The sequence below is a fragment of the Struthio camelus genome, chromosome 3 (assembly GCF_040807025.1).
Source record: "Struthio camelus isolate bStrCam1 chromosome 3, bStrCam1.hap1, whole genome shotgun sequence".
In the NCBI taxonomy this organism is placed as follows: domain Eukaryota; kingdom Metazoa; phylum Chordata; class Aves; order Struthioniformes; family Struthionidae; genus Struthio; species Struthio camelus.
Window position 1 is genome coordinate 102,097,512 of NC_090944.1, and position 16,182 is coordinate 102,113,693.

The 16,182-nt window shown below is 39.7% G+C and overlaps 1 protein-coding gene across 1 annotated transcript in view; it reads left to right on the forward strand.

Moving 5' to 3' along the window:
* Nucleotides 1-16,182, forward strand: part of LOC104151671 (visual pigment-like receptor peropsin) — a 36,727-nt gene that overhangs the window by 17,671 nt on the left and 2,874 nt on the right. Inside the window, exons 3-4 of the mRNA XM_009686644.2 lie at nt 9,523-9,622; nt 11,766-11,870. Of these exons, the coding sequence (XP_009684939.1) occupies nt 9,523-9,622; nt 11,766-11,870 (205 nt within the window). The remainder of the gene's footprint in view (nt 1-9,522; nt 9,623-11,765; nt 11,871-16,182) is intronic.

A 16,182-nucleotide genomic window follows, 5' to 3' on the forward strand; every position in this document is an offset into this window, starting at 1 on the left:
CTATAGAGATCTGAAATCTCAAATCCTGTTAATTTATCCTGAGAACAGAACTTTGACAGCTTTGTATGTCTTAGCCGGATTTTTAATGATAATATTATAGAGTCTGATATGAAAGGTGAGCCTTCATTTCAGTGCTCATTACTGAGTGAAGTATTATGAATTTATAAGGAAATATTAAAAAATTATATTGGACCTGACAGAACATTTACTGGTAGCAGACAAGAGCTATTTGGTCATATGGTTTACATAGGCCTTTTTTTTTCTAGTTACTTAAGTCCTCTAAAAATGCATTCATTCCAACATTTTCAAGCGAAATGGGCTAACGGCAGGTCCTTAAAGCTCTGTTGAGTCTTATAAAACAGTGGCCTGATTGTGTGTCGTGCCAAAGGCTTACAGTTTCCATTGTACTCAACAGGTTTCGTTAGCGGTCAGTAGCCTACAAAGCAGTTCATTTATATTTAGAAGGCTCGCTTTGGAATCAGTGGCTACCTACTAAGCCACCTGTTCTGAAAATCTTGCATAAGGCCCATTTCTGATGTTTTTTCATATTAGTAAACCTATATTTGCCATAAGGTTCTTTCACGTCTAAAAAGGGAAGGACTCCCAGAGGCTCTGGGTGCCCAGCACACTTTATAGAAGCACAGCAAAATAGCAGGGAAAACATGTGGATATAAAAATGCATGGTTAGCCTGCTGTGTGAAAAAATACATGACAGCCTGGTCATTCACTGTGCATATTTTTAACTATGTTTCTAATCTTTTTGCTCTGCGTTTCTTGCCCACTAGATCCTTGTGTTTGAAGAAACGGAGAATTAGCTAGACTATTGACTCCGTTGACTCAGTCTGTGATGTTGTGTGTTTATAAAAGCCAAGACAGGGTTTATGTATGCGGTATAATATTCCTTCACGCTCTGGGTGAGTTGACTGAGCAGTGGTAGCTCAGCAGTCAATGTGACTGTGTAATTAAAGCAATGGCAGATGGAAAGGACCAAAATGTAAGCTTCATGGGCTTCCTTTCAACTGCTGGTATTTTGGGAGGTTGCTGAAGAAAACGAGTAAACAGCATCACTGCATCCCACTATCTCTATTGCGTTCTTCATCAAACATCCTCCAGTACAATCACTCATCCACCTTACTCCAGTCATCCACTCATTTTTCCCTTCACAAAATCATCTCACTTTTAACACATTCATATGTACGAAGCAGCCTTTGCATATGTCTCTCCCCACCATCTCTCCCTCTCACTCTCCCCAGCAGCTGACCATATGGCCATGGTATTTACCATAGAGCTCTTGCTCATAAAACCCAGACAAATCTGTGAGACATTTGCCTTCACCTCTAGCAACAGCTGTTGAGGTGGGTGAGGGTTCACACCTTCCCTCCTTCTCTCCCAGCTGGCTACAGGGAGAGGTAGTGATGGCTCCCATTACTGTCCTTGCCAACAAGACAACACTTATATCACTATTCCTTTATGTTTTTCTTCCTCTCTCTCTCTCTAGGGAACTGTCTGCACAGACACACCTTGAGTTCACTAGCTTTTGCGCACGATGGAGCAAGAACACAAGTACCTTAATTCTCAGTACTGCTTTCAGCAGCTCACTAACACTGGTAGAGGTTTCTGATCCAAAGACTTAGCTAGCTCAACCCTGCTTGGTGTGTAAAAATCTCACAGCATCACTGTATATCCCATCATCCAAGGCTGTAGCTCTAGGACTACAGCCTCTGAGACAGAGGAAAATGGATATTTTTCCAAAATCATAATAGCACAGGAATCTATTCTAGTGTCTGCCTAGCTGAAAAATGGTCAGCTATCTACCTATGAGCTGTAGACATTAAACCAAAGAAATTAAAGAGCCAAAAAAATTAAACCAAATGTAAAAAGGGACCGAGCAATAATTATTGCACATCTCAGCACAGTATTGTAGTATGATATTCCTGGGATTTTACTTATATATTGCTTATCATTTCTGACATTTTGGTAAGATGAAAATAAGCTAAAGTTAAATCATGGAACTGGCACTAAGAGCATTAACAGATAAAACAGTTGTTAAACGTGCTGAAGAAAAGCTGTGTAACAGCTCTATATTCAGCTCACTTTAGCACCCTGGCGGCTGTGAAAAGGCAGATACCTAGACTGATCTATAAAGCAACGTCCGAAAAAGGTGCCCTTTGCTTTGCCCACACTGTGCTACACAGACCTTCCTCTCTCAGATATGTTTTTCTGGATGATTTTTATATCTGAAATACTATCAATACCAGAATGTGTCCTCATTCTTGTTTTATTTCACAACTGAGATTTGAATACTGAAAAGAAAAAAATGCAAACTGAGTCAAGAGTTTTTCCTGTTTATTTAGTTGCGGTCCACCTTGATGTAATCTAAAGAGTGTTCACGTTACAGTCAAAGAGGTAAAAGCAACTCAGGCAGATATCTTTGAGGTAAATGTTAATGAGAAAAATACTTCATCTGCATGGAAGGGGGAAAAAGCCGTGCTTTTGCACAAACAATCATTAGCAACATAGAAGATCATTTTAGTGTAACTAATGCGACTGCGGGGAAATTATGCCAGTTTTCATTAGCTATGAATTCTCTCTCATTTTTCTGTAGATTATTATTTCTGCAGCCTATTGTGACAAATTAGGGAAGTTATGTATTAGGTACTTGAAAAATTGTGAAACTATCTGTTTGGTTGTTCAGTAAGTTTGATGCAGCCCCTCCCATGCCACCTAAGTACAGTGTAAATGCCCTGGAAAGGGCATTTATTGTCTAGTAGAGGGCATTTGTTGTCTAGTAGTGACTGCACAGAGCTGGGAATTTCCAAAGCCTAAATTCTAATCCTTGCACTAACTTTTCCTCTCTGAGGGCTTTGAAGAATCTTTTCCTTGTTTCCACTTCCTTACATGGAAAATTATCAGTCTTTCTCATTCTTCTGATGCTGATGAGTGTTTCAAAGAGATTAAATGTCTTCTCAAAAACTGTTGTTCATCACTTATCTTCATCATTCTAGATCTTCTCACCACAAGACTGAACTGACAATCATGTCCTTGGCTCCTGCCTGTGTGCCATGTTCTCACTGACTTTCACCAAAATTTCGTGTGAAACATAAAAATCACTATGATAATGTCTATAAGTATCCTAAATATTTTTGCCTCATATTTACTTATCTTCTATCTCATAAACATATATTCTATTAATTTAGTACACTGCTAACATGTAGGAAGTGATTCCTGCTCAGGTTCAGAGCCAGACTTGGTGCTGACTGAATCAATGACAAGATGATTTTTTATGACATGGCCTCCAGTATGTGGCACTTAGTTTCCACACAACTGTCCCTTGAGAAAAGATGAAGTGTACTAGGCCAAGAATAATCTACATCCTTTGTACTTCCTTTTTAGGGCTTTCCCTGGGCTACTAAGACACTTTGGCAATGAGTGTGGCTCTTCTGTTAGGAGTTATTAGGTTCTATCATATACAGCTTGTGAAGATCCTTACAGCCCTTACCCATTTTAGGATTATAAGCATTTTCTTGGACTCTTTCAGTTATATTCTCTTTCTCCAGTTATTTGAGTAAGGGATCTAGAGGAACCAAGAGTATCAGGAGAGCTCCAAGTAGCAGAGGTGCTTTTGTAGACTTGCAGGGATGTAGCGTGTTCTACTCTTGGCCGTTGAAAGCTGAACCAGCACCGTTGCTAACCTGCCTTGCCTTGTGCCTAACAGCTTTGTGAGCAGAAAATAACTCCAGTGGTAGGCATTCAGCCAGCAATCAGAAATGACCTAGTGTTAACCTGATGGTGACTACGTAAGCAGATTCCCTCTTGCTGGGAAACAACACAGACAATTGTACTTTGGAGACTTTGGAGGGTCAGTTGTAATCTCCAGGCTATTTTGCAGAGCCCATGAACAGTCTGTGTGACCCCTTCTTCCCTGGAGAGGTTTGTAAAACTACAGATCATTTACCATAATCTTCTGAAAAGGAAAAGCTAGTGCTTCTTTACTTCGAAAATAAAACTGGGACTTATTCTAACATTAAAGGATCCTGTTATCAGGGTTAATTCACTATGGGCCACAAAGCCACCTTGCTTTCCATGGAAACATAAAGATGAGACAGATGACTCAAGAGGCTGTTTCCTCCTTTTATCTATATATCTGTTTATCTCTTTATTTATTTTTAATGATGGTGCTAACAATAAACAAGCAGGCCCAGTCATAACTTCCCTGGAGAGGAGCTAATACAGCGTTTAACCTGAGGTTGGATCTGGATTTGGGTGGTATGAGCGACATGGTTGGTGGCTTCCTCTTCTCCGACCTCCTCCATTCTCTATGGTTTGATGGGGGAGGCAGGAAACCTGTCATGGTCCCGTGGCATAAGCCCGGATCTCATGAGCATGACTTGCAATAAGATACTGCAAGGAGATTCTGTGAGGAAATTCTGAAAGAAATTTCTGTTTGTTTGTTAAAGGGCATGCACTTAGGCTTCATGTGATTGATCTGGAACTGACTTAACTGTACTCATTTATAGGGGTATGAGTGTACTATGAGTATAAATGATGATATGAGAGGGCTACAACTCAAGCAGCTAAAAGCCAGCCCAAATTAAAATCACTTTGAATCTGGTTTGATTAAGCCAGTATACCAACCTAAGATAACGTCATGCAAGCAAGTGGACTTATTCTGGGTTCACTAACATTGCTAAGGTCAAAACCTGATATACATTAGCTGCCACTTATGTGAATAGCTGGCACTAACTGTACATTTGATTGTGCAGTGTGACTATATACCTGAACACTTAACTGTATAGCCTAAATATTGCATTAATATTTTTCCTGTATTTAAAATATTTGTCTATGTGTACCATCAGTAGAAAGGTCCAATCACTTGGTGAAGGCAAAACACTGAGTGTCTGATGTTCTCACTTAATGGCTTAAACTCTCTAATCACATATCTTATCATTTCTCATTGTTTTTCAATAAATTAAGTGCTGCTTGGTTCAGAGACCCATAATGGATTGGATTAATATAATGATCTCTAAACGGTTACCCTTAAAGACTGATCAGATATTTTAAAAGGGTAGAATGCAACCGCTCCGCACAGCTATCTGGCATGAATCAAAGGCACTGTGGAAACTGTAATGGATTATAACTCTTTTACTTTCTATATTATAGTAAATTTTAAGAAAGTAATTTGAATGCTATAGGAATACTATACATTGCAAGTTTTGAGTAGTCTGCTGTGAAGATTTATTTTGATCATGTCCCTTGACAGTTCTTCCATGTGACAGAAGAGTTTAGATACAGTAAAATCGTCTCGCTGACACTCTACTGATGTGCCAGAGAAATGGGAGAACAGTCTTGTCATTAGATTTGATTTGAATATTTTCTCATTTACTTACTGCAGACTTCTAGAACTTGTTAAACTTTAAAACATGTCATTGTCTAAAGTTCCTACCTATTTTTTTCCCAAGTGGATTCTGTAAAGATTGATTAGGTATTTTTTTGTATTTTGGGTTTGAAGGAGGTTTATTACCATTATCTCTTTATATTATGTTCTTGGAATAATTTGATTTGTATTCATAAAACTATTTTGAGTGAGCTTATTGTGATGTTTCAACGCATGCAATGGAAAAATAATCCTGGTTAAAGTTTATCTTTTCCATTACTTACTCATTATCTTATAGTTAATAGAGGAGAAAGATAAGACACTGTGGTTCTGAAGGGAAGTAAATGTACTTCAGGAAATTGCAGCAGATTGTCACCAGTGTCTGTTTTGTCTTGTATAGCCAGAGAAGGGAATGATGCAGCCTTTCTGGCTGGTGAGGTTAGTGTTTCAGTCTAAATTGAAAAGCAATAGCTACTACTGTAATCTGCTTTTGTGCCATTAAATTTCAGTTAATCCAAGGATAGGAACGATAGGCTCCATCTGCTTTAGATGAAGACAATCCTTATGAAGTCAGATGGGATACATAGAAAAGTAATAAAACCAGGGCACACCCAAGCCCATAGCTAAAAAAGTTTATTGGTGCAAGGGGGATTCCTGACTTTCAGTGTGTTGAAGCGAACCTTAAAAAACTAATCTGCATGCAGTAGGTTGTAAATAAAATATCAAGAGCATTACTGAGACTTGAAACAAGGCACAAGAAGTACAAAGGTTGTAAATAAAATCTCAAGAGCATTACTGAGACTTAAAACAAGGCACAAGAAGTACAAAGAATAAACCCAGTCTTTTCTTCAATTTGTGTCTTAGCTTCAAACAGCAATAAAGATAATGAGCGAGTTCTGTGAATATCTGTACAGCCAAGGGAGCAATGTTGATATAGCACTGAGAAAAAAGCTTTCAGAAATTGCTGATTTACTACTATTTCTCAATAAGGAAAGGCTAGTGGATCAAAATTACTGAAAGATCAACTTCCTATTTTTATCAGAATTCATTATTACCTATAAGCACTGCTGTTATTTGATCATATTTAATAATAGGAAGGACAACATTGCGTTACATAAAGATGGAGGGACATGCAACAGGGGGAAGAGCTGCAGTGAGAGTAGGATCCTCAGATAGGTTACAACTGTGGAAGGAAGGAGCTGGCTGGTGGTAAAATAAATGAAAAACAGAACTGGGGAAGAGAAAAAGCATCACTCTTTCAAAGTGATGAAATGTTGTCTAGAATTCCAGTATTTCCTTGGCTGACATTCCATATATTTTTAAACTTGCAAAAACTGAGAATATCTTAGTTTGTTGTTATTAACATATATTAGCATCTCTGGCTACAGAAACTGGCACTGTGCTAAACTAATTTTTCTGTTGCTAATTGCTTTGGATACTAAGGAGCTGCCTTAGTTGCTAGCTACAATCAGTGTTGTCTTTTTAGGAACAGAGACAATAGCAAGAGATCTTTCTTCCATACCTATTTGTATATGCTTAGAGTAAGCTGGCTACAGCCAGAGTGAGAGCCTTCTTTTTCTGCTGAAGTAACACCGGTACAAAAGTATTTGAGAAACCGACTGACTTTCTGGGAAGTGGCATACGTGTAAGCGTTAGCTCAAGAGCTAACTCTTCGTTGGTAGATTTGCAGAAAATTTGGCGGGGAAAATACCTGTTTGAGGGTCCAGCTCTCCATGCAGCGCTTCCCCCTGTTGGATGCTTTGATATTCCAAATTACACAGCTTCCCACAGGGGACTGCTCTGCAGCTTGACCCCTATGTCTCCTTTTTTCATTTCATCGCCACGCTTTTATCATCCCGACTGTTTTCTCCTCCTCCTCGGTGTTTCACTCTGTCACCTGTTCCTAAATCACACGGTCTGTGGTTAGCATGAGGGGACTTAGCACAACTGCCATCTGGGAGACTCTTGCCAGTTTAGCCTCATTTTAATTGTATGGCTCTGGTTAAATCCCGGACAAATAGCCCCCACACAAGCAGAAGCGATAGTGTTTTGACATGCTCAGGCTGAAATGTTCTGTTGTGAAATATTATGAAACTGGCATGCGGCACTGACAATGGTTCAGTCCTATGAAATATGTTGATTTAGGTAAAACTACATTTTTTAGCAGACCACCAATCTAAGGAAACATTTTGGTTTGTTCTTTGTTATGGTGACATGGTTTCATCTTAAATAATAAAGGGCAAGAGCGTATTTTTAGCCCTAGTTTCCTCCCTTTGTAAATGTGCTCAAGGACTATTTGAATCGATAATTTAATATAATTGTCTCCCTTTGTTCTAACAGCAGGAAAGTGGAAATGGAACAATAACGCTCACAGCTGCAGGTGACCAAACATACAGTAAGCATTTCAGTTAAAAAAAAAACAGCAAGTTTCAGCATAGAGAGGCTAATCGATATACACTAAGAAGCTTGTCCTAGTACTTTAGTATTAAATCTCACACCTCTTCAGGCTTAATTTCAGCGTGTTTCTTTACATCACTGTTGAAACACTATTTCCTTTCTCACCTAGCAACTAATGCAATTGTTTAATCTTATGCTATGCGGTTACTCGGTAATTCTTGACCATGCTGTTTCCTGAATTTGTAAAGTACAGTTAGAGCACACAGGGAAGTGGCAGCTGTTTGCATTCATAAGGCTAATGAAATGCAGAGTGCATTTGTGTTTCCAGGTATTTCACTAATCCCAAAAGCTGACAATTGGCCAAATTCAATCAAGTGCAGCTTGTAGTAAGCAGCTGAGATATCCAAGGAATCCTCTTTTCTGATAAAAGCATAGTAACAGCTATACACCAAGTATCAATTGATCATAAATGGAGCATAGTTATAGATTTAGATTGGATTTAGATTGTTGTAGTAGCACATCTTGCATGCATTTAAAATGTCGTAGGTCTGTAAAAGTCAGCATTAAAAAGTATATAGAGGCAATGTAAGCATGGCAAGAAAAAACACCAATGGAAGAAATGATAAAGTCCCCCTTTCCTAACCCTTCACCCAATTTAATTTATACAGTCCACCATGGACTCAGCTTTAAGCCTGGATTAAAGCCCCAGATTCAGCTCTGGAATAAACTGAATTCCATGAGAGCTGTGCCCATTCACACAAAGACTCAGTTTGTTCCCTTAGAATAATGACGTGGCTTCCCTCTGATAATTTTACTACTTGAATGCCAAGTCACAATCCAGTGACACTTGCTCCATGTTTCTACCTCACTCAATGTAAAACTGGTACCTCCAAGTGATCCCCAGCTCTTGCTGGTTTGATGTATGACTCCAAGCTTTCAAAAATAAGACTGCCTTCAAAGTTTTGCCTGGATCGCTTCCCAGCCATGTAGTGTTCCCTAGCAGATGGCTACATCCATCTTCATTGCATTCAGCAGCAAATTCATTCCTATACCCAGAAACGAAGCTAGCAGAATTGTAACTGTTCGGTGCGTAGATTGCTGAGATGCTGACGTCAAAAGGAGTCCACACAGCCATAAGGCTCTGCCTGTATGAGTCAGAGATGAGAATGAGGGCTTAACAAACAGCATGCAATCAATAACACCAGCATCACTTCGGAGTCAGTCTGTTTGGCTGGTTTAGCTTTGGATGGTTTAACTTTTAGTTTAACTATGTTTGGGGGGAGAGGGGGGCTTTTTTTTTTTTTTTTTTTTTTACTTCTCCCACCGGCCAAGCCTATTACCTCCTGCCTTCTTTCTACTTTGGGCTAAAAGTTATGGGTTCACTTTGCATATTTGCTCTACCTAAAACGGCTGACTGCATCCAGTCCCTTTTTGCCTTTTCAAGGTTTTACTTGTTTTCATTTCATCCTTTTTCTCCTTCATTTGGCAAACCATTTTTTGGAAAACGTAGAATTGAGGGTGTGTTTGCTTATTTTATGTACGTGACAGAGCGCTTGTCTAATTTTTGAACATTTCCTTGCTCACTGATCCTATAGAAGATAACTGATCCTGACATTTTCTATTTCCCTGCTAGTTTGGTTTCTGGAACAATTTTTAAGAGCATGAATATGAAAATGACAGGAGCAAACAGTTCCCCTTTGGCACCCTGCAGTAAGAGAACCTCCTGCACTACTACTCTTTTTTTTTTTTAGGTTGATGGATTCCTGACGCTTCTCTTTGGCCTGGCTAGCATTAATACCCTTACAGTAATCAGTGTTACTCGCTACATAAAAGGCTGCCATCCTGAGAGAGGTAAGCAATAAAAGCAGGTCCAATTCTGCCTTCATTTACCACAGTGTAAATCTGTACTCCATTCAATCAGTGGATTTATCAAATATAAATTAGATGCATTGGAAACCATAACCTAACCCATTCATGTCTGTTTGAAACATGTTTGCACAGACCTCTTGGGAGTTAACCCAAATAAGAGCTAAATTATTAATAGCACACTTTGGTCACACTGGCTAAAGTTTGCCCCTGTGCCAAAGATATCACAGGTCCTACTGCTCCTCTGTATTCCTCAAAATACAACTTAAATGACTCCTAAGTGATGCATACATCTTTGGTGGGACCACACTGAAAGCAGCGTGTCTAACCTATGAAATGACATTGAGGACAGTTTCCAGTCATTCATAACAAACCTGGTTTGGAAGGCTGCTTTCCATGCAAATACTTTCACTCTTAGTGGTGTTTTGCTGGGGTTTGCTCAGAGCAGGCTTTGTGGAGTGCTTCAGATGGCACTGGGGGCATTCAGCCTCCGTAGCTGCCCCCCAAGCTTTGAGGCGTGGTGCAGTCTGACATCCCAGCAAGCCTCTCCAGTCTCTCCTCTGCAGACAGATTCGTGGAGAGAGAGGCGAGAATTACCCCCACAACCTTACTCTGTCCAGATGGCCGCTGTGTCCTGCCTGCCTCCCAGGTCCGTGAGACGTCCTCATCACAGCCTCTCCTCCACACTTCTTCCTTCTGTAATGCCCTGTTGATCAGCAACCTGAGCATCTCAGACAGTCGCTGTTCCTTACCATCTCCAGTGTTAAAAACCTTCTACTAAATGTTCCCGCTCTAGTTTTTTGAATTTGGGGTTTTTTTTTAACTTTTTGTATAAATGCCTCTCGAAAGGCCTATCAGGGTCTCACTGTTCAAGTTTAGTCTGAAAACTTCTGCATGTTTCCTGCTCCTTGCTCTGCTAACTGTGTAGCTCTCATAAGCAAGCCAATATAAACATGCCACCTACCTTTTTTGCCTTTGTACATCTTTATATCACCACACTCATCCCAGACACTCCCTTTCATTAAATCAGTGGTAACCTTTCCTTACCATTCATCTTGGACCTTCTGTTTTGCTGAAAACTTTTTCCACTGAGAGTCTTACTTTATCTCTTTCCTTTACACTTACATTTTCTATGAATTCTCCCTAGTCTTCCAGGCAGCAGTGATTCCTACACCCATCCGTAGATCATATATTATCAGTTTTCTTGTCTTTGTTATGATTAGCTTGCACCATCTTTCAAGTAGGAAACTATCAAAATCTAAATATAAAACATGCATAAATACATTGGATGCATCATATGCATTTTTCTTTCTCATTAGCTGTGAAAATAACTTTTGCAGGAACGTGTTTTTCCACAGGAAGTTCTTCTGCAGTTTGTCGTAATGATGTATTTGTTGAAGCTCATTATCTACATAACCTGCTATTGGAGGTGTTAGAATTTGGCTGTAATGTATTCTATATCTCATATTCTTTGCATCTTATGAAGCCACATGTAAAACATGACTTTTTCTTTTGCAAGCTGTATCATATGTTAATCTGAGGATGTGCATAATTTAAATCTACCTCTTAAGCAAATCTAAGTAAGTGTTCAGTATAACTTCACAGAAGTGTTGAGGAACAGAGTTTGGTGGCTGTATGAAGATTTCCAGTTTAGATAAAAAATAATCCCAATATATGGCAACAGGAAGACAGATTAAATCACTTGTACTGAAGAAATAATGTAGTTTGAGCATCTAATTTTTTTGTCCTTTTTAACAGTGAAAACTTTGAAGTGATCAAGAAAATGCTGTGAATTTAGGCTTATCTTGTTTGTTTTAGTGTAAAACTTAACCTATAATTATTTCCTGCTTTTTACAAAATTGCAAAACATGAATCCAACATAGAACTTGCTAATTCTACAGTGTTCAACAAACATATTTTTGTCTTGTTCTAACTAGCCATTCAATTCCACTGTTCAGTAATCGTCTAGAACACTTACAAGTCTGACAGATGCTTTCAAATTTAAGCTTTATGTGTTTTTCACCTTAGCATTTTTTCGTATAACTGTAAAGAATGAGTTTAGATTTCATCTGCAGAGATATGGCTGACTTATTAAGTATTATTTTCTCAATAAACCGTGCCATTCCAGGTCATTGTATCAGCAACAGCAGTATGACGGTGGCTCTGATTCTCATTTGGATAGCAGCTTTCTTCTGGTCAGCAGCTCCATTACTTGGCTGGGGCAGTTATACAGGTAACAGATATCTTTCAGTTGTACTTATTTGGCAACTCTCTACTTAACTGAACAAAGATATTTACGTTTCTTTCTTGCTGGAAGCCAGACTGATTATCAGTGGAACTGGGAAAATCATTCATCATGCATGACTTACGTACAGAGCATTGTCTGCTTTATTATCAGCTATCAGGAGATCTTTTGAAGATATCATAACAGAGACTTGGACCGAAAGTATATTACCTATGAAAAAAAGGAGCCAGGAATATTTGGCATGGTTAAGCCGTGAGGTAAAGGAAACTATTCAAAGAAATCCTTCAAAAACTGTCAAAATTAGGAAAAGAGAAAAGAACACAAGTTCTGGCAAGTTAAGCATAAAACTATAATAAGATATGCCAACAAAAATTTTGTGGAACAGTTTGTTGAAAGCATGAACACTTAATATAGCGGAAGAAGAAAAAGACGCCAGAAAGTCTGTCAACACAAGAAATGATTAGGGTGCAAAATAAGGCCATAGCAGAAAAAAGAGAGGAAAAAAAAGGTGGATTGTGAACACTGAGGTAATTCAATAGCTAAGGGAGATTCCCACACCAGAAAGTTTCTTCATAGGGAAAAAGCTGGAGAAATTGTCTCAAATTAAGTTTGTAGAACAGATCAATAAAGCAAACATTAACAAATCTCTAGGAACAAATGGTAATTATACAGGAATTCTAATAACTGAAATCATACAACGGAAATTATCCAACAATTATTTGCCTGTATCCTATAGGCAACAGTTACTTGACCTGTGATGTTCAACGTATTCATGAAATATCAGACGAGATGAAAGTTTCATTTCGTGGTAAGAGCAGAGATGGACTGCAAGGACCTGCAGGAGGACTGCAGAATGCTGAGCTGCTGGGCAGCAGCAAGTCACACAGAATTCAGAGCCGAGACATGCAAAGTCATACAGGAAAAAACAACCTTACCTTTGGTGCATCTAAAATAGCTATTAACAAACAAGTAGAAAAGAGAATGTGGAGCCGTGTCTGCACGCATGTGCTGATGCAGGTCATGTATCAGTCTGTGAAAATATAAGCATAGTGTTCAGAGTGGGACAAATAGGCAGAGAAAACATGAAGTACTCTCATGAAACAAACAGAAATCGTAAAGCCTAGATTTCCAGGTGGCGTGGGATTAAAAAGAGGCTGCGAAACAGCAGAAAATAAAAGTTTCTACCCATGAGAGTGTGTTATGGGGAAAATGAAAATGGGGGAGGGGGAGGGGGGAGCTAATAATCAGCACACTCCAAGACCTAGGATTAGGGTTAGGAAAAGCAGAAACCTTAGAGCAGCAGCTGGCATAGGGCTAACAGGGCTGTAAAGCAATTGTGTGGGCTGCAAAAAGATCTCTCTCCAAGGAGAGCTTGTTCATGCAGATAAAGACTGGGGGGGTCTGAGGGCTAAGGCTCGGCAGAGGCCTAAGGTCAGAGTTAGAAAAGAAGATAGCCCAGAGCTGCAGATAGCATGGGGCTGAAAATGGTCTGCAAATAATAGCATCTGCATCATAAGTATTTCTCCCTGGAGAGGGTGTTCGTGGGGACTACGGATAGGGATGTGGAAGCTGAGGCTCAGCAAAGGCCAAGACCCAGCCCATAGGTTATGGTTAGGGAAAAGCCCAGAGGTGCAGCTGACATGGGGCAGAAAAGGAACTGCAATATAACAGTGAGGACTGCAGATGGTTTTCTCTCCTCAGAGCTTGTTCATGGGTCCATTGCTGGGGCCCTGGGATCCAAGGCTCAGCAGATACCAAGGCCTAGTGTTAAGGTTAGGGTTAGGAGAACGACACAGTCCAGAGCTTCAGCTGGCATGGAGTTGAAAAGGAGCTAGAAAACAACAGTGAAAACTGCAAAAAGTCTTCTTCCAAGAGCGTTTGTTCATGTAGACCATAGCAGGGGGCCTGGGGGCTAGGGCTCAGCAGAGACTGAGACCTAGGGTTTGTGTTAGGGTTAGGTTTGGGAGAAGAAGAAAGCCTAGAGCTGAAGGGGACATGGGACTAGAGAGGCTGCAATAGCACTGTGAGGGCTGCAAATATTTTTCTCCCCTGAGAACTTGTTCACAGGGGCCATGGCTAGGGGTCTGGGGGCTAAGGTTCAGCAGAGTCCAAAGCCTAGGTTTAGGAGAAAGATCAAGCCTAGAGCTGCAGCTGGTGTGGGGCTGATATGGGGCTGCAAAACAGCAAGGGCTGCAAAAAAAAATTTTCCCTTAAGAGCTTGTTCATGGGGGCCATTGCTGGGGGCTAAGGCTCAGCAGAGGATGGGGCTTACGGTTATATTTAGGAGCAGGAGAAAGCCTGTAACTAACTCCAGCACTTATGGTGATGAAAAGTGTCTGCGCCATGATAGTGGAAAAATTCCTCCCTGGAGAGTTTGTTCATGGGGCCGTTGCTAGGCATTTAGGATATTTTGGCAGCCGAAGTATACGTTATTTAAATAAGTGTCCTTGCGAAGTCACAAAACCTAACAAGGTCTATTAGATACAGCAACATCAATATGTCCTCTGACTTAAATACATAAGCTGTACCCTTGAAAGGTGCATGTAAGAAAAGCATCCCTTTCTATAATGGTTCTCTCTTATATCCTTCCCAAATCAATCCATTATCAGGACTGATGCTCCTGATATTGATATCCTGATATTAGGCTCAATGGATCTTCAGTTTTAGCCAGGATAACTGTTCTAATTTTATGTTGGGTTTTTTGTACTCTGGATATGTCACAAAACTTGGGGTGTTTGGATTTATCATTCTCGATGTATCTTCTGGCAATCTGTTTTCATAGTACATGAATCCTCATTACCCCTTCATTTCTGAAAAGATTTCTGACATCCACTGCTGGCCCTAAACACAGTCTCAGAGCCAGGGACTTCTTGGGCACCTCTGCCCTGTCAGGGCATCCAAGTGCCCATGGCTCCTGCTTGTGCTTTGGGTTCAGCACCCGACAGTGGTCCTCGAGACCAATCTGTGAGCACTTTCTCCTACTGAGAATCGCAGCACTTTCCAATTCCCGGGCTATCCGACTCCAAAGACATTTCCTGACACCAAAGAGGGCAACCATGGCAAATGGGGAGCCCAACAATGCCAAGTCATGCAGCAGTCAGTGGAGTGGGACACGTCTCAGCAGACCACAGGACATTACACCTCGCTGCATGTGAAGTGTCAGTTCTGCGCTGTAGCTGCAGGGGTCCCTAGGAGCCCATTCAGTTTTGCAAACGCCACTTGTCAGATCACCCATAGGGAATTAAGGGATTTTTTTTCTTCAGACTTATCACTGAATGTCAGGGAGAGTTCTGTCGTTAAATCACACAGGCTTTACCTGTTCTGTATTTCCAGGACCAGTTAATACTTGATTAGGTAATTTTGGTTCATGCTTCGTTTATTTATAATGCAGGTTGCTGCCACTGCTGATCAGAAAACAACAGCCTGTTCCACTTGGAACAACAATTTAAAATCTACAGAAAATCTGTATAGTTATCAAACTCAAGATTTTGATATCAGGACATGTTAGCAAGCACATCAAAACATCTGAAGAGGTCAAATGTTATTCATAAAAGTATTTAAGTAGAGATTGCATGTTACTCCCACTGTCTTTCCCTTAGGTGCCTGATCAGTTAGGGTCCTTTTGTAAATCTCACTAGCTGCGGATCTTGCAATCCACTTTTTTTTTTTTTTTTAAGATCTTGCAGCTCCTTTGTAATTGTCGAATTGTACACTTTCTATTTAAGAGAATGCCTCATATCTAAGTATTTATGTTTTATCTTCCTGTAATCTTTATTGTTAGCTGAACTAACTTGCTTTCATGTCCCTTTTACTACAGTCAGTAAAATTTTCATTGCCTTTTGGCTTCTATTTTAAAAGAAACCTTAATATTTTTGTTTCCTACTTTGCTACATAGGTGATGACTTTTTACGTTCTTTGACATATTGCCTCTTTATAACTGCTTTTTTATAGTGCTCATCTTAGGAAGTTACTATGTAGAAGATGATGTCAAATAAGAGAAGATAATCCTCAATAATATCAAACCTACCAAATGAATATTCATTCTTATTATAAAGTATCACAATTCCCTATTCTAAAACAACAGTTTGTTCATTAGTGACTCACACTAGAAATCTAAACTGAACAGGATGATAATCCTCATTAATACTTGTTGTCTAGGTGTCTTGAAAACTTCTTTATGTAGAATATTATGTCACAGCTCGTAAAAATCAGCAAGATCCCTCTATTCTTTACTTTCTAAAAGAGGAAAACCACACTATTTAAACTGATAAAAATGAACACACAAAAGCAGATGAATGTT